The sequence below is a fragment of the Fringilla coelebs genome, assembly GCF_963513975.1.
Source record: "Fringilla coelebs genome assembly, chromosome: 26".
NCBI classification, from domain to species: Eukaryota; Metazoa; Chordata; class Aves; order Passeriformes; family Fringillidae; genus Fringilla; species Fringilla coelebs.
The window spans coordinates 51615-79387 of record NC_140052.1 but is presented as its reverse complement, the minus strand read 5'-3'; the positions used below and the strand labels follow the sequence as shown (position 1 = coordinate 79387).

The 27773-nt window shown below is 53.9% G+C and overlaps 1 protein-coding gene across 1 annotated transcript; it reads left to right on the top strand.

Annotated features, from left to right (window-relative positions):
- Positions 1-695: 695 nt before the first annotated feature.
- OGDH (oxoglutarate dehydrogenase) lies at positions 696-27206 on the top strand. Its single transcript, XM_084221664.1, has 23 exons — positions 696-827; positions 4031-4279; positions 8898-9086; positions 9720-9822; positions 15639-15754; positions 16874-17028; positions 17436-17582; positions 18030-18120; positions 19002-19181; positions 20215-20343; positions 20896-21075; positions 21224-21376; positions 22025-22127; positions 22348-22476; positions 23371-23521; positions 23612-23739; positions 23830-24008; positions 24146-24217; positions 24680-24802; positions 25986-26058; positions 26473-26636; positions 26739-26893; positions 26977-27206. Exons 2-23 carry the CDS (start codon positions 4058-4060, stop codon positions 27095-27097), a joined length of 3063 nt encoding a protein of 1020 aa, XP_084077790.1. The 5' UTR covers positions 696-827; positions 4031-4057; the 3' UTR covers positions 27098-27206.
- Positions 27207-27773: the final 567 nt, after the last annotated feature.

Genomic DNA, 27773 nt, shown 5'->3' with positions numbered 1-27773 from the left:
TGCCACGTTGGGGACATGGCCTTCAGGACATGGCTTTTAGGGGCACTCCTCATCCTCATGTCCATCTGGTGTGCTGGAGATTGCACCATGCTGGGAGGGCCGGGGATGTGCGTGCCGGGCTTGCGTGGACTCGGGCTGTTGGGGTGTTTTCCTGGCACCCGTTTCACTTCCTGAAAGTGCCATCCAGCCCTGCATAGCTCCTGTGGCCGAGACTGGCACCACCATGACTCACTGCCAGGAAATTGCCAGAAACGCAGAGCTCTCAGAGCAGCTCCTGTGCCCTGCTGGGCATCCGCTGGCTGTCACACATGGCGGGATAGCCCCAAAAGCCTGAGCTGCCCCAGATCAAGGAGTTCTTCACGACACAGTGGAGGCCCCCTAGGCCGTGGCAGACGCCGCCAGGGCACGGTTGGGGTCCTGAAGTCATGGTGAGAGTCACCAAGCCAAGATGAGGGCTGAGAGCCATGATGGAGGGTGTCTCCAGGCCATACCAGGTGTCCAGGGTGCCGTGAGAGTTCCCCGGCCATGGGCGGGGGTCCCCAGCCCGTTCAGCGGCCCCCGGTCCCGGTCCCGGCCCCGCCCCAGCGCGGCCCCGCCCCAGCGCGGCCCCGCCCCAGCGCGGCCCCGCCCCAGCGCGGCCCCGCCCCGGCCCCGCCCCGCCGCTGCACGCCAGACGGCGCAGACGCATTGGGCCGCGATCGAAGGGCGTGGCAAAAGGGGCGCGGAGACGCGACGTGGTGACGCACGGGAGAGGCGGGGCGGGGCGGGACCGGCGGTCGGGGCCGCTGTCAGCGCCGGGACCACGAGCGGGGCGTACGGACACGCCGGTGAGTTCCGCGGCAAGGCCGAACGGTGGAGCTGGACCTAACCAGGCGGGAGGGCCGGGGGCGGGGTCGGGCCCGGGGCTGGGGCCGGGGCCGGGGCCGGAATGGGGCGGCGGTCGCGCGGGGGCTGCGCTGGGCCGGTAGCCCACGGTCGCGCCCCGGTGTCCTTGGCGCCGCCCGGGCGCCCGGGAGGAGGGGAGCGGAGGGGGCGGGACTGTGGCGAGATGGGCAGCCCTGCGACCAATGGGAGGGCTCAGCTGTTCTCTTTGGGCCTATAGGCAGCGAGGGACGCCAAGCCCGGGCGGCGGCGGCGGGTGCTGATTGGGGGGCGCGGGGCAGGGGCGGGCCTGGCGCTGTCTCGGGGGCGGGGCGGGGGTCCTGCTGCCCCTTCCCGCGCGCCTCACGGCGCCCGCGCCCGCCCCGGGCCCTTCGCGGGGCCGCTTCGTTCCCTTCGCCCGCTCCGGGAATGCCGTCCGAGCCCGCGGCGGCTCGCCGACATCTCCGGAGGGCTCTGGTGGACCGCGGTCGGCCTTGCAGCGGACACGGAGGGTCTGCCCCGGCCCCCACCCGCTCTGAGGCCCTCGCCTGCCGCGGGCCCGAAGGTGCCCGGTGCTGGATCAGTTGTGGCTGCAGCCGGTGGCGCTGCCACGCCGCTTGTGGAAGGTGGAATTTGTGCTGTTTTTAACCTAGAAAGTATTCCTAAGTCGCAGTCCTTACCAAGCACCTGCCATCTGTGCCGACGTCCCCATCCCGGCCGCGGGTGGGTCACATTTAGCACTTTAATCTGCTTATTGGCGCGCTCCGGGCCGTCATCTGTTGTGGGCATTCCTGAGGTATGACCTTTTGGTGAGGTTTGGGCTGTGGCTGGCTGCCCCTCTGCACACTCCTCAGGCGTCACTCCCAGTGTGACCTTTGCATTCCTGGGTGACCCTGATATCCCTTATCTCAAACTTGGTTTCCTACGTCCTTGCTTCTGGTTCTCTGTTTTGATCCAACTTGCAATCATCCCAGCTCCAAGCTTGCCTGTCTCTGTGCAGGCTCCTAGCTAAGCTTTCCTACAAAAGATCTTCAAAGAGCAGCTAGTTCTCCCCACTTTGGGTCAAACTCTGGCATTCACCTCACTGTTTTCCAGAGAGGTCACGGGATGCTGCTGAGTGACAGCACCAAAACTGGATATGAAACTGGAGATGATGATGCTACTTCTGTCCTAGAGCTCTTTCCCTGCCATATGCATGCCTGTGTTCTGGCACCGGATTCAGCTGGCTCTCTGAAATATCACGGAATCATGGAATGCTTTGAGTGGGAAAGGATCTTAAAGATCATCCAATTCCACCCCCCCACCATAAACAGCAACACTTTACACTAGTTCAGGTTGCTCCAAACCCCATCCACCCTGGCCTTGGACACTTCCAGGGATCCAGGGCCACCTGTACCAGGGTCTCACCACCCTCACAGGGAATAATTTCCTCCCAATATCCCGTCTAACCTGCTCTCTGGCAGTGGGAAGCTATTCCCCCTTGTCCTGTCATTCGAGGGTCTTGTCTAAAGTCCCTCCTCAGCTCTCTTGGAGCCGCTTTAGGGACTGTGGGGGTCTCTAAGGACTTCCTGGAGCCTTCTTTTCTCTAGGCTGAACATTCCTGACTTTCTTAGCCTTTCAGAAAAAGAACAGTGTGTGTTTTGCTGTGTGGATCTGATGAGGGTGAACTGGGAGAATGCCCAGTGCTGTGGCACTTGTGGTCCTGCACCTGCTGGCCTTTATTGTGGGCAGGGTGGAAACAAGTGGTTCCCTTTTTCCTATGGGTAAACCTGTCAAACACTTTGTCTGAATTCAGGTGACTGTGGGTCTTCCTCAGGCTCTTTGAACCAAAACTTTATAGTTTGCAATGGGGAGTGTAGCCCCTGCCATGCCAGGCAGCCAGAACTACAGAATCACAAACTATGCTCAGTTGGAAGGGACCCACAGGGATCACCAAGTCCAACTCCTGGCCCTGCACTGGACCGTCCCCAAGAGTCGCACCCTGGGCCTGAGAGCACAGTCTAAATGCTTCTGGAACTCTCAGGCTTTGACCACTCCCCTGGGGGGGCTGTTCCAGTGTCCAAACATCCTCCGGGTGAAGAGCCTTTTTCTAACCTAAAACCTCTCCTGATGCAGCCTGTGTCCGAACTATATTCAGCTAGAAGGCTGGCTAACAAAATGCTGGCTGCGAGGGTGTGTTGTTTTCTCTAGTGCCTTGTGAAATTTCATTTTAATCTGGTGAACCGTAGTAGCTGCTTTGCCATTGGGCTGCTGCTCGTTGGACTGGTCTATGATATGGAAACCAGCCAGCCGGGTCATCTCTAGCCTTGTTTCCTGCCTCTTGCAGGAGGAGCTGGGTGGAAAGGGCAGCTCCAAGAAGAGTTGCTCCAATTGCCTGCACTTCCTTCAGGATGATTTCCACTGCTTTCCTTGGGCTGCCGTGGTTGGTTGGATGTGTGTAAAACCCCTCTGCAAGCCCCCTGGCTGACCTCAGGCCTCCCAGTACGTGCCCTGCGGAAAGCTGCAAGGTGGGACCTCTCTAAGGTCCCACACCAGCTCTGGGTTACTTTTCTGGGTTCTCTGAGCAGGAAAGAGCCCCTCTTTGGGTCTTTCACCTGCACTGATATTCTTGGGTCTAGGCTTTTGAGGAGCAGCAGTCTTTCCTGGAGCCCATTTCTCAAGTGTTTTGCACTACTGTACCCCTACTTTGCACGCAATTTTCCCTGTAGACAGTTTCTTCCCAGCTTTATCCTGGTGCACATCACAGCAAAGTAAGAAGAAAACCTCGGCCAAGCAGAGTGGTCATAGAAGTGGAAGCCCAGACCGGCCTGGGAAGGAGAATGATGGAAGAAGCTGAAATAAAGAGATGTGGGTGGCTTTGTTGTGCAGTGGCTCATTCGAGGCCGGTGTTGGGTACCCACCAAACAGATTTGCTTTGCACTGTCGTGACAGGGGAGATGATGATGCCAGGCTGCCAGGGATAGGAGAGGCAGACTTGGCCATGCCAAGTGTACTGAGCAAAAACTGCATTTCCAAGCCATCAGGGACCTGGCTGTGGGACAGGGTAGATGGATTAATCCAAATTAAAAACTGATCCTAAGCTGGGTTCTCTGTGCTCAGGGAGGGGTGGTCTCTGTTCAGTGCTCTCCTGCAGTAATTAATAAGTCACTTTTCTGTTCTCCCTCAACAGGAACTTGTGTGAGGCAACAGGACAAAAATGCTTAACTTAAGGACTTGTGCAGCAAAACTGAGGCCGTTGACGGCCTCACAGACTGTAAAGACAATTTCCCAACACAGACAGGCAGCACCCAGGACGTTCCAACAGCTTAGGTGCTACAGTGCACCGGTGGCTGCTGAGCCATTTCTGAGTGGGACTAGTTCAAACTATGTGGAGGAAATGTACTATGCTTGGCTGGAAAATCCCAAAAGTGTACATAAGGTAAGGATCAACCTTGCCAGGACGTCATCTTCACTTCTCTGTGTGTCTGAACAGTGGGTGCAGGTAAGTGCCACCTCTTGAGGAGAAGTGAATTCGTCAGTAGGGGCTGGATGTTTGTGGACGGTCCTTCTGCCTCACTTTGCCCAAAAGCAACAGCAGTGATTCCTGGAGCAAGAAGCAAGAGGAGCTTTTTCTGTTCAAGAGGAAACGCCGTGGGCTTGGGACATGGGCAGCATCCTGGATCACAAGCGGATACAAGGAATGGCTTCTGGGAATCCACTTGTAGCAAGCTCCTAATTGCTGTATTTTTCCATCTCTGATGGCTCATCAAGAGGATTGATTCTGGAGTGGAGGATGGGGAAAAGGGGCAAGGAGGGTATTCTCCACATTGTGGCTGCTTTCCTTTTTGTCTCTGGCATGGGTGGTATTCGGTTTTGGGGCAGACGTAGATAAGCTTGGCTTTGAGCTTGTGTGTGCAAAGCCAGATTGCTGATCTACAGACTTGGCCTCATTCTGGCCTTGTCTCTTGTGTGGACTCCACCTTGTTCCAGTGGCCTGTTTACCAAGATTCCTTCCCAGCTCCTCTCTGCACTCCTTTGTCCTCTCTGCACTTTTTGATGGGTCCCCTGATGCTGAGCTGCTGGGCTTGCAGCTGTCTCTGGTCGTGTTGGCTTGCAGGCTTCATCAGCCCACGAGAGGAAAGTGCCACTCCTGTCCTTGATAAGCATTGGCCTCTGTCCTGCCAGATGGAGGGTCAGATCCTAGGGTGGAGCTCTTGGAAGGAGTCAGGCTGTCACGGGCACCTGGCTGAGGTTTTTCTGTCCCTGTGTCGCGCAGAGAGCAGCTGCTCCTTGCCGTGCTGTGTCCCACCAGGGAGGAGGGACACGTTCAACTGGGAAGAGCTGGAGTGTCTTTGTTGTCACCAAAAGCCTCTGAGGCTTCTTGCTGGTGTGATGGTCCCAGCTGAGCACACTGAATGCATTTCCTCCCTGGACACACCAGCGGTTTAAACTGCAGAATAAGCTTTAGTGCTTGCTTAAAATAGGGAAGATAAAAAATAGGTTAATTTAGGGCATTTTCTGCATGGAATCCTTTAGCTGAGCTCCAGTTTTCAAGTCCGATGAGCAGAGTTGGATAATAAAAACAGTGGAATAATAAAGAAGAGTGGGAGAAAGAGGAGGTGAAGTCATGATGGATGGGTGCCAGTGAGCTGCCATGGGGTCAGTCAGTGCTGCTTGCTCCTGGGACTGCATCGCCTTAAAAGTGGGGACACCATCCTCCTGCCCTCCATTTGACCAGCTTTGGTGCTTGGTACAGCCCACACTGTCTCCCCATACCCTAAGCAAACTGATGGGTGGTTCAGGGAAGGTGGCCAAACAGCTGTGGCTGCAGGTGGGTGCTACCTCATACATCTCAGGTAGGTTCAGCCTCCCTAAGCAGCAGCCCTGGAGTTTGGGTCGAACTGGGTGACAGGGACACAGCTCTCCCCATAGATCTGTACATGAAACAGCCCTTAGCACAGACCCTTTAACTTGCCTGTGTTTGGGATTCCCTTTTTTAAATTTTAAGGGGTTTTAAGACTCCATCACCCTCAGAAAACTGAAGTTCCTTGTCTAGGTTGATAAAGGACACAGCAATGTGCATATCTGAACCCATTGCTTGCTACTTGACTGCCTGCTCTCAGCAAAGATTCAATTTGCCTTAAATTTGGTTCAGGCTACTCCTCCTCCTCCTGCAGCTGTAAGTTCTGATGTTCATCATTTTCTCTCTGCTGGAGCAGGAGGTGCTGCCAGACCTGCAGACCATGATGAGCAGGGTTGATGCTTCTGGAGCCTGTGGCAGGGGAAGGAGCAGGAAGCAGCCTGAGCTGGATGTGGAAACTGTGTCCCTTATGCACGTCCCAGCCCAAAGCACCCTCAGTGCCTGCAGTGGATGGGAAATGTCACCCCTCTTCCTGTGCTCTGCATGCCTGACCTCCCAGCTGAGAAACTGGGATATGACAGTATGAGCCCACACCCTTCTTCAGAAGCTGAATTCGGTAGAAGGTGCTGGTTTGGCTTGGTGAGCTGGTTTGGGATTGTTCTCAATAGAGGAGCCTGCCCTGAGCTCCACTCACAGAACTGAGCTCAGGATCCCTCTAAAGCGTGAACTGTCCTGGTGTGTGGCAGGCAGCTGGTTCACCAATCTTACTTTGCCAGTGCATGGAGGAGCACTGGGAAGGCCAGTCCAGGCTAATGCTTTGTGTTGCAGCTGTGGGACTGTCTAAAAATGCCCTGAATCTGAGCTCTCTTGTACCCAAAATGTATAATCAATGTATTTTATATCCTGTATGCATCTATACAGGGTGTAAAAGTGGGTGGAGCACTCACAGAGCTGCCACCGGCACAGAAAAGTCAGAAGACAATAACACCATGAGTTTATTACTACTATTACCTCTGTCAAGTGCTGGATTAAGTTCAAAGTTCTCCTTTCCATGATAAAGCAGGATAACTCTGATGAGGCAGCCTCTCCCATGGGAGACGGGAGCTCCAGAGACACCTCTGTGCTCCTCAGAAACCCATGGGGTAGCCCTTGGATTCTCTGGAATTCAAAACCACATCAGCAGGTTGAAAGCTGATGTCTTTATGGCCCTTATCACAGCCCCAGCCTGCCCTGTGCCATCCAGACATCATTCTGTGGAGCAATAAAGCACTCAGTGAAAGTGCCACACCTTGTTTGCAGAGTTCAAAGTGAACTTTTTCTTCCAAAACAGAAACTAATTGCAACTCCAAGAGAAATGAATGGCAGAAGGGAGAAGGTTATAAAGGCAGCACCCCTGGCTCTGTCCGTGTCCCCAACACCGCCCTCTCAGGCTGACAGGTGCTCCTTTTCTCTTGCCTGTCTCTATTTGCCAGTACATGAGCCAACCTTAAATTGCGGAGCAAAGTCTCCAGCCAGGTTCCTCTCCATCCCAAGGGCACAGAGCCCATCCCTGGGTGCTTGTCCCTCCGTTTGCAGGAGCTGATGGCTTTGGGGGCAGCCAGGAGCTCTGTGAGCCTGTGGAAGGGAAGGGCTGGGAAGGAACAAAAAGCAGCTCTTCCTCTTTTCCCACTGAAATTTCCTTTATTAGTCAGAACAGGGTTGGGTGTTTTCTGTCTTCCCTTTTTTTTCCCCTTGGGGGAATTATTGTTTATCAGTTACACTTTCAAAATGTTCCAGATCTTATTAATGTTCGTTTAGCCTGACCTGTTTCTAAATTTATTCAGCTTGTGCAGTCATGTGATGGGACAATGGGGTGTTTGGGTAAATTGGGACTGAAAATACCTTCCTGGGGCATGTGATGGGTGCTGCAACCGGAGGAGCTCCAGGGGGAAGAGCTGAGCTGGGGCGACTCCGGTAAAGGGCAGATTTTCAGTCCTTTCCACCCTGCTTCCAGGGGACAAAAACTGCTTTCTGCTCCAAACAACCCCTGCTTTGAGGGCACTTTTCTGCTTGATTTAAACACTCTGGGTATGGCTGAGCTTTGCCCATCTCTGATTGCCAAAGCTGCATTTGGTGCTCTCCAGGGTGCAGGATGCAAAGCTCCCAGTCAGTGGAGAGACCCTTGAGCTGAAGCCAGCATGCAAATCCCACAGGATTTGTTTGCCATAGCAGCTTCCTGGGTCTGTGCTGGCACACAGCTGCTGTTCTGCTGTGCCTTCATCCTTTGCTATCATTTGGTGGCACATGAGACGAGGCACACACGTGATGGGAGGATGTGCATTGGACTTTGTTTGGCCAGGTTCTCTCCTTCCCCAAGTCAGTTGGTGCTTCTATAAAGAGACTGGTTAACTTGGGTTTGGCCTGGGGCACTTCCAGGCTTTTCAGACAGTGCTAGGAGAGTATGACAGTACACCAAGTCTCTCCAGGGCTTTTTTCCAGTGTTTTGATTTGTTTTCATAACACCTAGAAATGCCCATTTGCAAAGAGAACAGGAGCAGAGGAGGCAGCTGCCTTGTTCTGGGCATGGGAGAGCTTACCTCTTAGTGCTGTCGTTGGTGTCACCAAAAGGATGGGGGAAAATTGAAGAAGAAATAGAAAAATAAAAACATTGCTGGTTGAGGGCTAAACAACACAGCTTATGATGGGATTTAGGTCTCTGGCCATTCAGACCATGGAAAGAGGAAGAGGTGTGTTTGATTACAGGGCAGAAATATTTTTTGGAAAATACTAGGGTATTTAGAGAGCAGCGGCCTCCCCCGAGGAGAAGGAAATGCACTGGAAGTCCAGGCTGGGGCTTGTTGCTCAGAGCAGTGGTTCCAAGAGCAGAGCCAAGGGATGGAGTATCACTCTGTCCTGTCCTGGTGCCACTGCCAAGGGAGGGGTGGCTCTGGTGTTTGCCTCAGGCCAAAAGAAACAATCCAGATGGATGGGAAGTGGGATATTGATGCAGCTGGAATAGTGGGAGAGCTTTATTGCTCTTTTGTTCAAGGCAGGCGGGTGCTTTCAGCAGCAGCTGTAGGGAGATGAGGTACAGGGGAGGAGGCAGGTCTGTCCCCTGTTTTGGCAGTAAAGTTGAGACCTTTGTAACCTTGACTGGAGGAGGTGTTTGGAGTGCAAGTGAAGACCCTGGTCATCTCTCTCCTTTCCTTTTTCCTAGTCATGGGACATCTTTTTTCGCAACGCCAATGCTGGAGCTGCTCCAGGCACTGCTTACCAAAGCCCCCCTTCGCTATCTACCAGCCTTTCCACCCTGTCCCAAGCCCAGTCCCTGGTTCAGGCACAGCCTAACGTGGATAAACTGGTGGAGGACCATCTTGCAGTGCAATCTCTCATCAGGGCATATCAGGTAAGGGAACTTTGTGCCGAGGAGGGTCACGTCCTTTGTAGGGGCTTGCAGGGGCTGAGGTGGGCTGGAGTTAGTGCTAGTGATGCACGTGTTTGCATGGAGAGCACACAGGATAGGAGCTGGGCTGCGTCATAGGAGCAGCTGATCTGTTGGGGCAGAAGCTCAGCTGATGCTTTGCTGGACAATAGGAAGATTAAAGCTATTGTCATCCAAACAGGGTGGCAGGGAGGGGGAGATCTACTCCACGCTGGGTGGTTTGCCGCTGCTGTCTGGAATGCTGCCCCAGTGCCGTGGGCTCCTGCCATGCTTGGTAGTGGCATGGAGCACCCATCCTGCTTCCCCCTGTTGCTGACAGAACTTCCGAGGAAAGGAATGTTTCTTCAGTTACCTTGTTTTAATGACTAATCTGTGTTGTTGCTTCTAGGTCAGGGGTCACCACATTGCAAAGCTTGATCCTCTCGGCATTAGTTGTGTAAATTTTGATGATGCGCCAGTAACTGTTTCTCCAAACGTCGGTGAGAATTACTCTGCAAATTAATTCTAATGTAATTTAACTTTTTTACCCCTCCCCTCTTTTGTTTTTCTCTCCCTTTTGGTTCCTGTTCTCCTTTCCATTCCTGATGCATTTCATAGATTCGAGGGCATCATGTAGCACAACTCGATCCACTGGGCATCTTGGATGCAGATCTGGACTCCTCCCTTCCAGCCGATATTATCACATCCACAGACAAACTGGGTGAGGGCTTTGAGAGCAGTTGGTGCTGCATTGCTTGAGCTCCCCTCTCTTTCACAGCTTCGTAGGTAGATTGCTTCACAGGCCAGGGGTCTGAAGTTTCCTTAGTAATGATCACTCTAAAATTGTGGTTGCCGGTAGCAGCAGCAGTGCAGTCCTGCCATCCTCCGGCTGTCACTCCATCACTCAGCTCATGTATCGTCAACCAGTACCAATCAGTGTTACCACTGATCTTACTCACCCAGAAGCAAAAACCCAGAAGGGCTGGAAGCAATTGCATCTTCTAGAAATGCAAAGCAGCGAGGTTTTTTGGTGTTGAGAGCTGGAGGTCTGTTCTCCCAGCTCCTCTTGCTGCCCTTGGGGACCCTCAGAGCTGGGGGTGAATGTACTGGGTTCATCTCTGCAGGGCTGAGGCTCTCCTGAACTTCCAGCTTGCCCCAGCATCTGTAAATCCTCTAATTGCCTTTTGTCCAAGAAAGAACTGTGAGTCCCTACTGGTGATCATAACAAGGAAGCTTTGGGATGCATTCCTGTCCAAGTAGAGAGGTGGAAATTCCAATGCGTTTGAGTGAGAGCTGCATGAATGTTGTGTGGAAGTGTGTGTGGTTCCCAGGACTTGAAATCCTGATCTGAAAGTGCTTAAACCCAGCACCTCTCCATGTGCTTTAGAGCTGATTTCTGTAGTTTGCTACCATTCTCCTAGCCAGGATGAGGTTGCTGAACTCTGTCACCTCACTGGTGCTTCCCAGGGTGGTTCCCTGGCACTCCGAGTGCTCCAGAGGCATGCTCATGCTCCTAACGTAGAGTAGAGCAACAGTGATGATTACTAACCTTGCCAATTGACACAGCCAATCAGAATGCACGGTGCATGTAAACCTCCTTGATTCCTTATTCATCTGCCAGCACAGGGACACCAGCCCTGGACCTGCTGGACCTTCGGACAGGATTACATGTACCAGGAGCGGTAGGGAAGGGAGTAGGTTTGGGTTGGACCAGTTCAATGGATGATGAGGAGGCTGCTTCATCCCATAGTCTGGACTCTGACATGCTTCTCTGGAAGATCAACCCTTGGATGAACCTCAGGAGCCATCCAGCTCCAGCTAAGAGTGTGTCCTGTGCCTCTTGCCATTTTGATGGCAAGAGGTGGGGAGATGAGTGCTGTGGGAGAAGACACATGTGCTCATAGCATTGTGAGGAAAGCAGGAAGACTTTTTAGGTGAACTTAAAGCCACTCACCATGGCTGTGTAACTCACTTGTTACAGTGTACAGCTGTAACAACATCTGGGGGAAGCAATCCAGGCTCCATTTTTCCTGCTTCTCCAGGGTGAGTTGCCACAAGCCAAGCACTATGTTTGAGTGTGGCTCACTGTGGTGTCAAGCATTCAGGTGTAGATAGTCCATAGGCATTGGCTGGAAGAAACCTCAGCATGGGATCTCTTGTGTATGATCAAGCCCTTAAGCTTAATCTCTGTTCCTTTGTGGCATATTAAAATGAAAGCCACAAAGGAACAGTGGCTAGGAGCGTTGATTTGCTTCCCAGGAATCCATGAATTCATAGGAAATAATGAGTCCTGGGAACAAGATATAATGGTGGCAGCTGCCAGCTCATGCAGGGCTTGTGTCTCATGGTAGAACCCCAGACTCAGGTGGCTAGGTCTTAGCAAAAGACTTTGTTTAACTTACTATAAGTATTATTTATACTGAGTAGATTTTCCCTTTATATTCTTATCTTGGAAAACCTCATCTAGTCAATCCTAGCTGTAACAGAATGAACTTAGCTTGCAAATAGTGTTCAGGAAGTGCAGAAGAAGCTGCGGTGGTGCAGAAGACAGAACTCCACCTGGGCCTAAGGTGGGGTGTTGCCTGCTTGTGGCAGAAGAAGCCAATTTCTAAGCAGATCCTGCTGTCTTTTTGCTTTGAAGGAATGTGTAGCACTTGACAGGGCGGTAAATAACAGGAGTGGTTTGGTTTTGAAACTTGGAAACAATCTTGTTTCTTCTTTCTGAACAGCGAAGTCCTTTAAAGGTCAGCTTTTGTGATGTGATCACAGTTGCCAACAGTTTAAGTGGCAGTGCTGTGATTCAAATGAGTTGGATGGTTAATCTGAGAAATTGATTCTTCTTCTCAATTGCCTCAATTAGCAACTGGTTTGGCTCTGGTTTGGAAGCTCTCTTTGGATTAAGCAGTGCGATCTTTGGGGAAAATGTCAGAGGGAGAAAACCTGCCCAGGGCTACTCCCTCTGAGGAGTGGTGAGGCTGGAGCCACCCAATTCCCCTTTGTCTTGTCTTTTCTATTTAAAAAAAACCCGACTAATCTCATCCTGGTCTTCCACTGCAGCTGGTCTGGCATGGTAAGTGTATAAAACAAGGACAGGATGACTACAGGAACGCAGTATGACCCTGAAAATAGAAAGAAAGAAAGAAATAGTACCTTAGCACACTGAAATCTGGGTGATGTGTGGAAGGCTGTGTGTGTCTAAGTGTCTGTCTGTCTTTCTCCCCGTGGAAGGCAGCTGCCTCTGCCTCATTCCAAGGGGAATTGATGGAAATCCTCCAGCTCAGGAAGAGCCAGGCGAGCCCCTGCAGGGACCTTGGCTTGAGGTGCTCCCACCTTCTTTTTCCCCACTTTGGGGAAGTATCTGATTTTCCCTGCTGACCCAAATGATGAGTGTTTCCAAAGCCTTTTTGTAACCTAGGTGAGACTGAGGCACTTGGATCACCTAACCTAGCTGGGCAGGCAGCTCTGGTGCTGCATGCTTGCCCAGCGTTGCAGTGTGCTGGTGCTCCCACCTGCACCAGGCATGCTCCAGAGAGGCGGCTGTGCATGCCTGCTGTGCCGCCACCTTCGCTGTCTTCCTCATGAACTGCCTGCTTGTCAACACCCCAGTCCTCCTCCTCTGCGCAAAGGCAGCACACTTACCTCCGTGGGTTGACCTTGAAATCCTCCCAGTAGCACGAGCAGAGTAAACCCTCTGGAGCAGGTGTTGGTGGGAGGCAGCTCCCAGCTTCTGCAGAGGGTCCCACTCCCTGTGATGCAGTTTGGCAGGATGCTTTAGGTCATGGCAAATGAAGATGCCAGGTCACCCTCTACTCCCATCAAGGTGCAAGAGGAGATCTCAAACCATGCAGCTCAACTACTCCCCAGTGTCTGATGCCCCCTTCCCCTCCTGCTCCTCCCTCCTCTCATCAGACTTCCCACCAAGATTCCTTTTCTGCCTAGTGTATAGTCATCCTCCATCCCTGCCCTTTTGCCTGTGATGGATTTTGCCTGTATTTTAAAGACTGTATTCTTTTGACTTGTGCTTTCCATGACTAGTTTTCACTGTTCCAGATTTTTTTTACTAACTTTGACTGCATCTCTCTGTCTTCTCCCTTTCTACATCCCCCCTCACTGCCCTCCCCAGACCTCGCTGTGTTCAAGGAGCGGCTGAGAGTGTTAACAGTAGGAGGTATGCAATTAATGAGCCCTTAACCCTCTGGAGTGCAGGACTCTCTTTGAATAGGTTATTCTGGGCATGAACTGAGCTGGTAAAGTGGACCCCTCCCATCTCCCACCACTCCTGAATTTTGTGGCATGTTTTATTTTTAATTTCTACTCAAAGTCTTAATGTAGGTGTGTGGTTAGTGACACTCTGCCTTGTATAAATGCTCAGTTTGAGCCTTGCTGGCCTTTTCTATACTGTGTTTGCATGCCTGGCTTGCTAGAGTACATGTTTTGTTGTGAATATTAATTTTACAAGGCCTCAATCTTCCTCATTGGTTCGAGACTCCTAAAAATCCAAGCTGTCTTCTGCTGGCTTTGTCGCAGGGAAAATTTGGCAGCTCGTCCCTTGTCTTCCTCCATCAGATGGTGTTGCTGCCTATAAATACCAAGTGTTGTCAGAGCTGTCAGGCTGCAGCAAAGAAGAAGCAAAGATGCTTAGATGTCCTAAAACTCCTTGTAAAATCTGATACTCCCCAAAGTGTGCCAGAGTGTCTTCAAAGCATCACAGGAGAACAAGCCAAAGCCCTGTGCTGCAGGTCTGCAAGCTTCAGCAAATTACTGAGGATTCCCTGAAACCCTTCAACAGGCAGTTTGTGTGGGATGCTCCCTGCTGCATCTCTCTGGGATTTCTGTTTGAATGGGAACCAAAGAGAAGCCCCAGAGACATGGGGCCAAACTCTCAACTCCTGTCTGGTTCTAGGCATAGCTCCAGAGCAGAGCTGCTGGGGCCTGGCTTTATTCCCTCTCCTGGGACTCTAGTGTCCCAGGAGCAGAGGGGATGAACAGCAGTGGCAGCCAGGAATGTGTTCCCAGTTTCTGGACTCCCCCCTCAAGGCTGCACAGGAATGAGCCGTGACCAGCCCTGTCATCGTGGAATCACAGACTGGCTTAGCCTGGAAGGGGCCTTTCATACTACCCAGCCCACTAGACCAGGTTGCTCCGAGCCTGGCATTGAACACTTCCAGGGACTGGGTTGTCTACAGCTTGCTGTCCATTCCTGACCAGACAGCAAGGGATAGACTTTTAACATGAAGTTCAAGGAAGGGGCCAGCTCAGGAGGGGCCAGTTTTTGCCTCCCATTCCGCTGAGGAAGGTGGATTACACTCCCTTGTCATGCTTAGATGGCGTTCCTCATCCCCTCTCTGAAAGAACAGGTCCTCTAAAAGCTCCCTATCTAAAATCTGGGGCCCTGGGCTGGTTTGGAGGAAGCTGGGAGTAGTGGTATGTGTGGTATGTGTGTCTACTCAGCTCCTGACCTGGAGTTAGGAAACACCTTGGGACCAGGCTTTGTTGGGAGTGCAGGAGGGATGAGCAGGAGCCTGAAAAAGGGCTGTAGACCGACTCCTTCATCCACGCTCCTGCTTCAGAAGGGTCATGGGACTCTCCAGTTCCTGAACCTGCTTCTGCCTTTCTGCATTGTTTTAGCAAGGTCAGCACTGTCCCTCCTATTCTGTGCCTCAGTTTCCCCAGAGACAACCATGAGCTTCAGTGGGTAGTGAGGCACCTCTGATGGCTTTGGGGTACAGCGGGACTTGCCTGCAGCCCTAAATACCACCCTCCAGTTCTTGAGGCCTGCTTGGTCCCTCTCCAGGCCCAGCTCAGCTCCCCACAGCCCCATACCATGAGTAGGAGCTGCCTCCGAATTGTCAGCTGCCAGCACCAAAGGGTGGAGGTTTGCTGAGCAGAGCTAGGCAAAAGCTCTAATTATAAAAGCTGTTGACTGGGGTGAAGGGGGACCTGGGCAACCGAACCCCTGCGTGGCTGCTGGCCACCCTGCTCCCGGGCTGAGCTATTCAGGAGAGTCCATCAGAGCCCTGTTGCCTTTTCTCTTTCTTGCTTCTCTGTCTCTCCCTCCTTGGGGAGGTCTGTTTGCTTGTGTCTGTTTTAACTGTTTCCTTCTCTGTGTTGACTCTCCATTTTTAATTCCCTCCACATGCCAACACCTCTGATGTGCTCGGTGACTCCTCAAGTCCTGTTTCTTTTCTCTCCCCTTTGTTATAATTTGTTGCGTGTTTTTTGTGTTCTTGGGGCTCCAAACTCCCTGACTCGCCCTGGCTTTTAATTGCCCATTTCCATGCATATACATTGCTTTGTGGTTCATTTCCTGCGGTGCTTTCCGTAATAACTCATTGTTCTGTGCTTAATGTCTTTTTGTTTAATTATGGCTTGGTTTTTATCCATATAAACCTCCTTCATGTTTATTATTTTTTTATGCTGCTTTTTTTTGTCCCTTCCTCACTTCTCCCAAACGTACCTGGTCCCTGTGTGATGGTATCTACGTCCCTCTTCCTTCCTTCTTTCTCTTGCTTCTCCCACCCATGACAAATCCTGCAGGCTTTTATGGTCTGGATGAATCTGACCTCGACAAAGTTTTCCACTTGCCCACAACCACTTTCATCGGTGGAAATGAATCGGCTCTTCCACTCCGGGAAATCATCCGTCGGCTGGAGGTGAGGAGGGCAGGGGTCTCACCAGGTCTGTGTGCAGCCAGGGGCAGGGGCGGAACAGTTGTCTTTGTAAAGTCCTTGGAAAGGGTCAACCTGCACATATTAATATTTTCAGTTTGGGAACTGCTTCTCAGCACTCGCCCCACTCACAAAAGTCACCTTGAGTAACCTGCTCAGCTCTGATTGTCTCCAGCTTTCTGCTGCATTGCAGCAACACACTTGGTTTGCCCAAGGTGGAGCAAACCCCAAGCAGCTGGATATTGCCTTTTTTGAAACTTCTCCAGCTATGCTTTCCAGTTTGAAGCAGCAGCTGGTACTTGCAGAGCACAGGAGTGGGCTGGAGGCCAGTGGTCCCCTCTTCAGGCACTGCAGCAGTGTTGCTGTCCTGCATGGGTGTCCATCAGAGGGTCTTGGTGCAGGTTTGAGACCCCTGGGACTGGAGCTTCCCACTCGTACCGGCACTTCCCCTTTTCTGCTAAATTTCATCCCCTCCTGTGCTCAAGCAGCTCTCAGGCACGTTGCAGGCTGCTCAGCTGGTCTCTGCTGAGACTACTTGACCTTGGAAGAGGTAAAACTCTGCCAACATCTTAGCCCATCTGCAGGAATGGGCTCCTCATTTTGGGAAGAGCTTCTTCTGATTCTCCCCTGCCCTGTGGTGTGGGATTTTGGATTGCTCACAGGTGATGCCATGAAGAGGGAAAATCTCTCCTCTGAGGTGGTTGTAAATGATTTGAGGGACTGATTGTGTGCCCCTCAGGGGATGGGAATTAAACGGCTTGATGCTGGGTCATGTGCACGGTCCGAGCTGGCCTGCAGCATCCTGGAACATGTCCTGCCACATCCCTTTTCCTGGGAATACAACTCATACAAGGCTCCTAAAGTGGGACTGTCGCAGGGCTGGCAGCTGGGTTCCCTCAGGATCCCTCTCCAGCTGCCGGGCATGAGGGTCAATGTCTTTGCTGGCATAGAAGGGCTCTTTGGCTGAAAGGGTGAAGGGGGAAATGAAGAGCCCCTGGCCCTGTGATCCAGAGGGGTGCTGCAAGTGCCAGTCCTTTGGGGTTTGAGGTGCTGAAGCCCTGGCTGTTGCCTGATGGCCCCTCATTTCCCTCCCTGTTGGAGCAGACGGCATACTGCCAGCACATTGGTGTGGAGTTCATGTTCATCAATGACCTGGAGCAGTGCCAGTGGATCCGGCAGAAGTTTGAGACCCCAGGCATCATGCAGTTCACCAACGAAGAGAAGCGCACGCTGCTGGCCAGGCTGGTCCGCTCTACCAGGTACCCTGGGGGGGCTTCACCTTCTCCATATCTTCCCCAGGAGGTTTGCTCCTAGCCGGAGTGATGCAGTCACCAGCTGAGTCACATCTTGACATCATCTGTCGCCATCGGCTTCATGAGCAAGTTGACGCCACTGAGCTGCCAGTCTTGCGGCTCAGGTGCTGGCAAACAGCCTGAAAATGTGGATGATCCTGAAAGAAAAGGTCTAAAAATAAGGATTAAGTGCAGCATGGTGTTGGAGGGGGGAAAAATGGCCAGCTGAACTCTGTGGGAAGACACTGAAGTGACTGTTGTGTGCTGCACGGTACCAGTTTGAACATCAGCCAGTGCTGTGGCTCCCTTGGTGCAGTCCCTTTCCCTTCTCTGGTTTCTGCCCTCATTGATCCCTCCCTCCCTTTGCGTCCTAGGTTTGAGGAGTTCCTCCATAGGAAATGGTCTTCAGAGAAGCGTTTTGGTCTGGAGGGATGCGAAGTGCTGATCCCAGCCTTAAAGACCATTATTGATAAGTCAAGTGAGAAGGGAGTGGATTATGTGATCATGGGAATGCCCCACAGGTAACCTTGCCTCTAGCCATGGTGCTGCCTGGTGCGGGTAGAAGGTGGGAGGATGCTGCTGGGGTTTGGTACTGGAGGGCACACTGGTTTCTACCATCACCAAATTGATCTTGGTTGATGATGAACCTCAGCTGGAGAGCTCAGGCCTTGGCTGCTCTCTTCTCATCAGGATCTTTACATCTTTGTAAATTCATCTGGAGAGGGGTGGTAGCTTGAGGTCAGAGCTGGAATCATGCTGGAATCCCAGCACCTACCCACTCTCAGCAAGTATGTAGGATGTGGTGTTGGCCAAACCATCCCTATGCTGCGGGATCTTCAGACTCCTCCTGGGGAGTCCCCGTATCTGGGTGACCCCACAGCCATCACAGGAGGTGTGGCCTGTGGCAGTGGGGGTTATAGATCACCATCAGCACTCAATGGCTGTCAGCAGTGGCCTTGCTTTTGCAGGGGACGCCTGAATGTTCTTGCCAACGTGATCAGGAAAGAGCTGGAGCAGATCTTCTGCCAGTTTGACTCCAAGCTGGAGGCTGCTGATGAGGTGAGCATCTTTCCTGCCTGCGGCAGGCTGCTGCTGCCTATCTCTGAGCAGTCCCCAGGGGCTGTGGCTGGATTGTGCCACTGCTTCTGGTGTCACTCAGTGGTACCGGTGTTGCACGATTTCCACATTGCAAGCACACCTGGGTGATGGGAGCCTTTGTAGAGGTGCCAGTGCTAGTCTGTCCTTGCCTGTCCTGGGGGTGACATGTGCCATTGTCTCCAGCACAGACTTGGCTGTTGGCAGCTCTCCAGGCCATGAAGCAGCCTTGCGGTGGTTGCTGAGAGGTGGCCAGGAGCAGAAGTTTATTTGTGCCCCTGGTCCCCATCTGCGGTTCTAAAGCAGCTCCAAAAGCAGCTCTGTCACTGCAATAAACTCATGCTCCAAAGCTTCAGCATCATAAGCTGGGATGATTTGGCTTTTGGGAAGCTGGGCTGGGCTGGTTTGATCCTGCCATGACCTTCAGTGGGATTTCAAGGTGAGAAAGCAGCAGCCTGGGGCCTCGAGGTGCCCTGATGGGCTACCTGGCTGCATATTGGCAATGGTGCCGTGGATGGCCATGCTGCTGCAGTGTGGGTAGAGCTCAGGCAAGTGTTACCTGTTATTCAGGGTCTTTGCCCAACCCACCACACTTGTTTCGTCCCCCACACCTTCGGCTGTATTTAGATAGGCTGGGTGCATGGCTGAAGTTGGTGGTGGTTTGGCCCCTGGAACAGGCTTTCCTGGGTGTCAGTTCAGCTCCTACAGTGAGTGCCTGCTGTGTTGGGACAGTACCTCCAAAAATGCCCTCCTCTTCCAGCCTTGGGGTCAGCACTCCTCTGTCTCCTTCCATGCCCCAAAAGCTGCTCATGCTCCTGGGATGACTCTTCTGTCCCCTCCACCAGGGCTCTGGTGACGTGAAGTACCACCTGGGAATGTACCACCGGCGGATTAACCGCGTCACTGACAGGAACATCACCCTTTCCTTGGTGGCAAATCCTTCTCATTTGGAAGCAGCTGATCCTGTAGTTCAAGGCAAGACTAAGGCAGAGCAGTTTTACTGTGGGGACACTGAGGGGAAGAAGGTGAGTGCTGCTTAGACGTGTGTAGTGACGTGGCCTAGGCTGGATGGATTTTGGTGGAGACAGGCTGGTGGGAAAGTGAAGTAACTGCTCTGCTTTCTGTTTGATGTGGCACTTCCTGTGATGTCACCCTGACTTTGCTCCCCATCCTTCCCTTTTGTTTTTGGAGATAACTTTGGGAGGGGCTTGTCCACCCTAGGCTCCCATTGCTGCTTTCTTCATCTCTGAAGTGAGCTGGGCTGTGGGCACAGCAAATGCACAACCCCTGACTGGAAGATAGAGACATGAGGGGAACCCCAAGGCAATCCAAGCACCACACCTTGGAGGGCTTGGCAGCAGGATCTCAGTGTGACTAGAGATAACCATTCCTGGGACCGGGAAAGCTGGAACTGGCAACAGAAGGCAGTTCTCCACACCCCAGTGGGAAAGGGGCTGTTTGCTGTGTGATTCATTGCAGACCTGTCTCCAATCCTAAGAAGTGGAAGAGTGAGATCCAAAGTGCTTCCCTCCCTCCTACACCCCACGGGTTGGATATAAATAGACTGATCCTGTCCTCGCCTGGCAGGCAGTGTCCTTAGCCAGCCCCTGGGATGGTGACAAAATAACATCAGTGGCTCTGAGGCTCCTGGGCCCGCTCCTGCCCCTGGGGCTTCTGGGTTGAAAGTGTGAGAGAGCAGGGCTTCTTCTCTTCCCCCAGTGAGAAAAAGGCTTTGCTTTGGGATGTATGTATTTGGGAATGGGACTTGCTGCCCAGCTGGGGCATACCAGGTGTTGTTTTTCTGTCTCCTCAGGGTGCCCCAAGTATGCTGCCCTCGCTGAGGGGGGGGGGCTGGTGGCGACAGTCTCTGCCCAGTGGTGTGTCAGCCATGGCTGACTCCCCTCCCATCCCCTGGGAAAGCATAGGATGTGTTAATGAGCTGGTCTATGTCCTTTCTGGGACATAAAGGTGAAAGCTCATGGGGAGGAGAGCTGGGCCCTTTTCTGGTGGTGCCCTGTTTTCTGTCCCTGATGACCACCACGGCTTCCCTTCTCCCAGGTGATGTCCATCCTCCTGCATGGAGATGCTGCATTTGCAGGGCAGGGCATCGTGTACGAGACATTTCACCTGAGCGACCTTCCCTCCTACACCACCCACGGCACTGTCCATGTTGTGGTCAACAACCAGGTGAGGAGCAAATACCCTGTGCCTGTGGGTCCCTGGCAGAGCTGTCACTGCAGGCTCTGGGGCAGGGAGTAGCTGGAACCAGCAGCAGCTGTTTCCCTGCCAGTGTTCATGGCAGGAGCCCTAACCTGGGGTCAGCAGGGGGTACTTCTCACCCAGCTGCTCAACAGCAGCAGCTTTTGAGCCCAGTCTGGTGCAGAGGTGATACAACCTGATGTTCAGTGTGTGAGGTCTGACAGGGCTAATCCTGTCTACTACCACGGAAACCTGAGGCGTTTCACTGGGGCCAGCCTGTCCCCACAGCTGCAGCAGGTATCAGGATGTGCCACTGTGTCCAGCCACAGGAGACAAGCAGGTTGTGCATCCATAGCCCAGCTGCAGCAGCTGAGCTGCCCTTGGAGCTGTGTGGACAGTTTCCTGGGACAGCAAAGTGCAGCTGCCTCATGCTGAGCCAGCTGTGATATCAGTGTCCAGAGAAGGAGCTGCATAGCAAAACTGTATCCCAGATGCAAATTGGTAACACTGTGTTTATCCTGTCTGCCCTGACTCCTACAGATTGGCTTCACAACAGACCCGCGGATGGCCCGCTCCTCGCCGTACCCCACCGATGTCGCCCGCGTGGTCAACGCGCCCATCTTCCACGTCAACGCAGATGACCCCGAGGCCGTGGTCTACGTGTGCAATGTGGCAGCAGAATGGCGAAGCACCTTCCACAAGGACGTGGTGGTGGATTTGGTAAGGAAGTGCCTGAAGCTGGGACTCTGCCAGGGGTGTGCTTGGGTCCTTCCTGGGCTGTTTGGGACCCTCCCTCACGTGACCCAGGACACTCCCAAGTGCTTTTGGAGTGGTAGGTCACAGGCAGGCATCTTTCCTTTCCTGGCAGGTTTGTTACAGGCGCAACGGGCACAATGAGATGGATGAACCCATGTTCACACAACCCCTGATGTACAAACAGATCCGGAAACAGAAGCCAGTGTTGCAGAAATACGCAGAGCTGCTGATTTCCCAGGGGGTGGTAAATCAGCCGGAGTATGAGGTACCATATGCGGGGCCTGAAAGGGAAAAGCATCTCCAGGGAAAACTACTTATGTGGTTCAGACCTGGGTGTGAAGGCCCACGTGGGCCTACAAGAACCACGTTCTTGTGCTTGTAACCTAAAGGTGGCAGAGCTGTGCTGGGGTTGGGTGTGTGCTGCAGACCTGGCAGCAATGGAGTTCCGCGCCAAGGCTCGTCCTTGAACTGTGCCAGCTCTGAAAAGTGCAGGAACATAGTTCAAGGATCACCCTGTGATCAGTGTGGAACAGGCGATGCAGCTCTGGGCCACTACAGCACAGGCAGGTCCCAGTGCTCAGGATCTGGGTATCTGGGGCAGATCCTGCCCCGGTTCTGCTGCTTGGGCAGCTCATGGCGCAGCGGTTCCACCAGCCCTGCTTGCCCTGGCACCACCTTTCAGCATCAGTAGAGCTGGACAGCTCTGAGCATAGCAGAGCTATGCCTTGGGGTACAGGGGTCCCAGCTGTGGCTGTGCTCTCTGAGGCTGGACTGCACAGCTTTGTGACTTCTTGTGGTGGGGACCACCTCTGCCCTCCAGCATCCTTGCAAGCTTACCAAGGTCCTGAGGCTCAACACCCTCATTTGGAGATCTCCCGTTAATGTTTTTCTGCCTCTTGGTTCTGGCTTTCAGGAGGAAATTGCCAAGTACGATAAGATTTGTGAGGAGGCCCATGCCAGATCCAAGGATGAGAAGATCTTGCACATCAAGCACTGGCTGGACTCACCTTGGCCAGGTAAGTCACTGTCACTAGCAGTGATTTGGAGGCCATAGCGAGGCACCTGGCCTCTCCAGATCCATGGCAGAGATTTTCTAGTAAGCCACCCCACAGGGGAGGTTCATGGTGCTCTTCCCATTCCTGGTGTCCCTACCTTTGCTTGAGGGCATCCATGACCTGAGGTCTTCCCACGGATCTGGCACACCTTCTGCAGCATGGTGTTTCTCCTTTCTGACAGGTTTCTTCACTTTGGATGGGCAGCCCCGGAGCATGACCTGCCCTTCCACTGGCCTCAATGAAGAGGACCTGACACACATTGGCCAAGTGGCCAGCTCAGTGCCAGTGGAGGATTTCACTATCCATGGAGGTAGGAGCTTGTGAAAGCTGTGCCAAACTGGGCATTTGTTCCAGAGAGATGTGAGATAGGACTGGGATGTGGCCTGGAAGGAAGGGACATATGGGACTGCTTTAATATGGGTGGGCAGCAGGTCAAGGGTGGGGATCCTCCCCCTGGGTGCTGCATTCTTGAGGCCTTGCCTGGAGCTTTGGGGACCCCAGAACAAAACCTGGCCCTGTTAGAGCAGGTCCAGAGGAGGCCTTGAAAATGATAACAGTGCTGGAGCCCCTGTGCAGGAACTCTGAGAGACCTGAGTGTGTCTAGCCTGGAGGAAAGAAGGCTCCAGGGAGACCTTAGAGACCCTTCCAGTGCCTAAAGGGCTTCCAGAGAGATGGAGAGGCACTTTGCACCAGGGTATGGAGTGAAGACAAGGGGGAGTGGTTTCCCACTGCCAGAGGGCAGTGTTAGATGGGATATTGGGAAGGAATTCTTCCCTGTGAGTGTGGTGAGGCCCTGGCACAGGTTTCCCAGAGAAGTTGTGGCTTCCCTGGAAGTGTTCAAGGCCTGGTTGGACAGGGCTTGGAGCAACTTGGTTGCTGGAAGGTTTCCCTTGTAGTGCAAGAAATCCCTATGGCAGGGGTCGGGCTGGATGATCTTTAAGGTTCCTTCTCACCCAGACTCTTACGAGAACTTGTTCACGAGGGAGCTGTGGGTAAGAGAAGTGAACCAAGGAAAAGCTCTTCTTTGGAGCTGATCCTTCCCTGCAGTCCTGATTTCCTCATCCATGATTCATCCCTCCTGAAGAGGTGAATCCATTCCTCTGCCAATGGCACTTGCAGTCTGTCAGTCCGGGGGCTGGTTGTGGAGCAAGGCTGGTGTCACTGAAGCTCTGTCCCTGGCTGTGAACCGGCTCTGTCCTGGCAGGTTTGAGCCGTATTCTGAAAACCCGTGGGGAGATGGTGAAGAACCGGACGGTCGACTGGGCCCTGGCAGAGTACATGGCATTTGGCTCCCTGCTCAAAGAGGGCATCCATATCCGCCTGAGTGGCCAGGACGTTGAGAGGGGGACATTTAGGTAAAGCCCTACTTTTGGAGGCTTTAAAGGCAATTCAGCCCTTCTGGAAGGCATCCAAAGGCTGACAAGTTACTCTTCTCCCTTTTCCAGCCATCGCCACCATGTCCTGCATGATCAGAATGTGGACAAGAGGACATGTATCCCCATGAACCACCTCTGGCCCAACCAGGCTCCGTACACTGTCTGCAACAGCTCCCTGTCAGAGTACGGTGTCTTGGGTGAGTGAGTAGGTCTGTGCTCACTGCCCAGGGTGAGGCTGCGCTGGAAGGGTGGTAACTCAACCCTCTCACTGCTCTTCCTTTCCTCAGGATTTGAGCTGGGCTTTGCCATGGCCAGTCCCAATGCCCTGGTGCTTTGGGAAGCCCAGTTTGGGGATTTCCACAACACTGCTCAGTGCATCATCGACCAGTTCATCTGTCCCGGGCAGGCCAAGTGGGTCAGGCAGAACGGCATTGTCCTGCTGCTTCCCCACGGCATGGAGGGCATGGTAAGGACTCCCCTCGCTCACCCTGGAGGTGAAAGCCTGCACAGCAGTGGCACTGCTCATGATGTGGCAGTGCCTGACTTTGGGTTCTCATGCTTGCCTTGGCCTGCAATGACCATCCCCCTTCTTGGTCCCCTTAGGGTCCTGAGCACTCCTCTGCCCGCCCAGAGCGATTCCTGCAGATGTGCAACGATGATCCCGATGTCTTCCCTGTGAGTGGTGGCCCCCATGGTGGTGTGCTGAGCCTGGCCCTCCTGTGTCCTGGACTGGGCTTGGTGGAGGGCAGCAACACCTGTGTGGGCTTAGCAGAGTGGGAGCCAATGGCAGGAGGCATGGGTTGCCTTGGTCTGGTGCTGGCCCGAGGGTTTGGGGAAAGGGCCTGAACCTGGTGCCCAGGCTGCACCTCCATGGAACCGGGGGCCAATGGCATAGTCCAAGGGAGAGGTAGCCCTGAAAGTGGCATGAGAGGGGGTAGCTTGCCACCCCCATGGCCAGACTAAGGAGGGCACGGCCCTGGAGCCTCTCCCAGATCTCTGCGGGTCTCTGTGCTCTGGAGAATGAGGGAAGGGAGGGAGGGAGGGCTGGGGACTGCTCCTCTGCCTGCTGCTGGAGCCACAAGGCCAAGAAGTACCTTGTGTTTCCTGAAATCCCCTCACGCGTGCTGGCCAAGGCAGAAGCTGGATGACTTTGATGTGCGTCAGCTCTATGAGTGCAACTGGATTGTCGTGAATTGCTCCACTCCAGCCAACTTCTTCCACGTCCTGCGGCGCCAGATCCTCCTGCCCTTCCGCAAACCGGTCAGTGCCAGCAGCTCCGTGCCCAGCTTGGTGCCCAGGCAGGGCACTGTGTTCCTTCTGGGTGTTTCCCTGGACTGGGATTGTGTCGGGGTCTCTAGCTTGTCAGAGTGACCCCGAGAAAAGTTGGAAAGTCTCTTTTCCCAGCCCAGCGCTTGAAGAAGGAGTCAGGGCTCTTCATTTCTCGGTCTCAAGGTTGTTTATTGTATCTTATCTATAAAATTCTTTCTCCTGTCTTGCTGAGGTCCGCTCAGCAAGACAGTTCCAGGCACTCTGCCTGCCCCCAGGGTGGTGTTATCTTTATATACTAAAAACTATGTGTAACATGTTTACAATTATTTTCCAATACCTATCACTTATGTTAGACAGTGAGGTTCTACTCTAAACTAATCTAAAAGTGCCAACATCACCACTGAAGATGGAGGCAGAGAAGAAGAAAGGCTAGACACGCCCAAGTCCCTCCATCTTGTCTCCAAAACCTTTATACTAAAAATCCCAAAACTTACACCCTGTGATAACTTTATTATTACACTATTTAAACTGCTGCAGCTTTTAGATCTTCATGCAGAGCTGGCAGTTTGCTCCACGGTTCATAGTCGAACCCAGTGGTGTTCTGGGCTGTGTGCCAGGGTCTCTGAGCCCCCTGGCAGGGGTCCCGGCAACTTTGGACTCTGAAAGGGATGTTCTGAGTTCCGACAGGATTGGGCTGGGGGCAGCTTCTTCCTGCACCTCGGACATGGGCAGTTGGCTGCTGCCTGGCCAAGAACCTCATGGTGCTCAGTACTGGCTTGGCACTTGATGTGCAGCTGCTGTCTCGTGTGGGCTGCAAGGGCTGTGACCCCTTCCCAAATTCCACGGGGAGGTCTGGGCTGTTGGAGCCAACAGACAGTGCTACATAACCTACTTCAGCCAGTTCCAGTCAGCTCCAGCCATGGGACAGGCAGGTCCCTGGTAGCCCCTCTGCCTCTTCCCTAGGGGATATCCTGACTGGGATGGTTGGTGCTGTCGGTAATGGGTGCCCAATCTGGCAGAGCACTGCAGCTGAATGAGAAGCAAACTTCTGGCAGCTGCTCCCTTGCTCAGGCAGGATGGGCAGGGGAGGGCAGGCTGCTCCAGCACTGGCTTGCAGGGGAAGTGTTTCTGGCAGGGCTGACTGTCTTGCTCTGCCTCTTCTCCCCCACTCCAGCTGATAATCTTCACTCCAAAGTCGCTGCTGCGCCACCCTGAAGCTCGCTCCAGCTTTGACGACATGCTGCCAGGTACAAGTAGCACGGAGCTGCCTGTGTTCCCCCTGCGCCACTCCGCAGCATGAAAGGGCAGGAGCCTGTGGCCTTGGGTAAAGTCTGCCTGGCAGCAGCCTCCCCATGCTGGAGGCTGGCCGAGTGAGGCCAGGGCCTTCTCCTTGGCACACCAGAACCTCATTAGGGCTGAGCCTGGCATCCTCGGGAGACTTGGCTCCATGGTGCTTCCTCCATCAGCAGCCACTTGCTGCTGGGACTTGGCAGCCCAAAGTGGCACGTGATGGTTTGTGGTGGGAGTTGTGCCTGTAACTGAGTGAACTGTCTGTGCCTCTCAGGGTCCCAGAAGGGGCTGGCATGGGATGTGGGTGCAGTGGCTGCTGGCACAGTGCTGTGAACTGCTGTGGCTCAGGGTGCTGTTCACTTCCTTGGCAGGCACCCACTTCCTCCGTGTCATCCCTGACAGTGGCCCTGCAGCCCAGAACCCCGAGCAGGTGAAGCGGGTGCTGTTCTGCACTGGCAAGGTGTACTATGACCTGACCCGCGAGCGCAAGGCCCGGCAGATGGAGGCCGATGTGGCCATCACCAGGGTGGAGCAGGTGAGCAGGGTCGTGCCGCCGCCATGCCTGCGGGCTGGGGGTTCTGCAGCCCCTGAGACACTGCCCCACATCTCCTGTGACACCACTCTATGTCCTCTGCAGCTCTCCCCGTTCCCCTTTGACCTCCTCCAGCGGGAAGCCCAGAAGTACCCAGCTGCTGAGCTGGTGTGGTGCCAGGAGGAGCACAAGAACCAGGGTTACTATGACTATGTCAAACCCCGGCTTCGCACCACCATCAACCGTGCAAAGCCTGTCTGGTAAGGATGCAGAGGGTGGCTGAGAGGCTGGGAGGGAACTGGTTGGTACAGACTCTTCTCATGGCCCACCTTCTCCCTGGCAGGTATGCAGGGCGGGAGCCAGCAGCTGCCCCTGCTACTGGCAATAAGAAAACCCACCTGACAGAGCTTCAGCGGCTCCTGGACACGGCCTTTAACCTCGATGCCTTCAAGGACTTGGCCTGAGTGCCGGCACGGCACAGCATGCTCCTCCGTCTGTCTGTCCGTCTCTCTGTCCTTCGCTCGCCTCCCCTCCCTCTTCCCCCCCCCCCAACTACAGATCTTGTCAACCGCACGCTGGTGCCTGGAGTCCTTGTCTGCCTCATGCCAGGGTGGCTCTGGTGCAGCCACCCTGGGAGCATGAAGGTCTGGGGGCTGCCTGCTGCCATGGTGGGTAAGACCCATGGCCCCCCAGACCCCTGGAATGTCTGCTCCCTGGGGCTCATCTCTGGGGGTGTCCCATACCCCCCAGGAGGGCTGGTCCCCATAGCTCTTCTATGGTAGTGTCCAGTGCAGTGAGTCAGGTTCTTCCCAGTTCCTCTCAGTCTTGGACTTGCCCATGTGCAGCCACTGCCTCTTGGAGGAAGGACACAGGGCATCTGCACGTCCTGAGGGCCCGGGCAGGTGTAAGAGTGCTGCGCCCGTGTCTCAGCTTTGCCTGTCCTCACGGAGCATGTTTTTCCCCTCCGTGTCTGCAGCATCCCGCAGCTCTGAGCCCCCACGGGGGGACAGACAGGGCTGGTGCTGGGCGGCGTGTCCTCTCATTGGAGATCCTGAGTGGGGGTCGAGGGAGGTGATCTCCCGAAGGGGGCTCGTTGTTGGCATCTCCCGAGCCCACCGCGTCCTCCCACAGGAGTCCCAC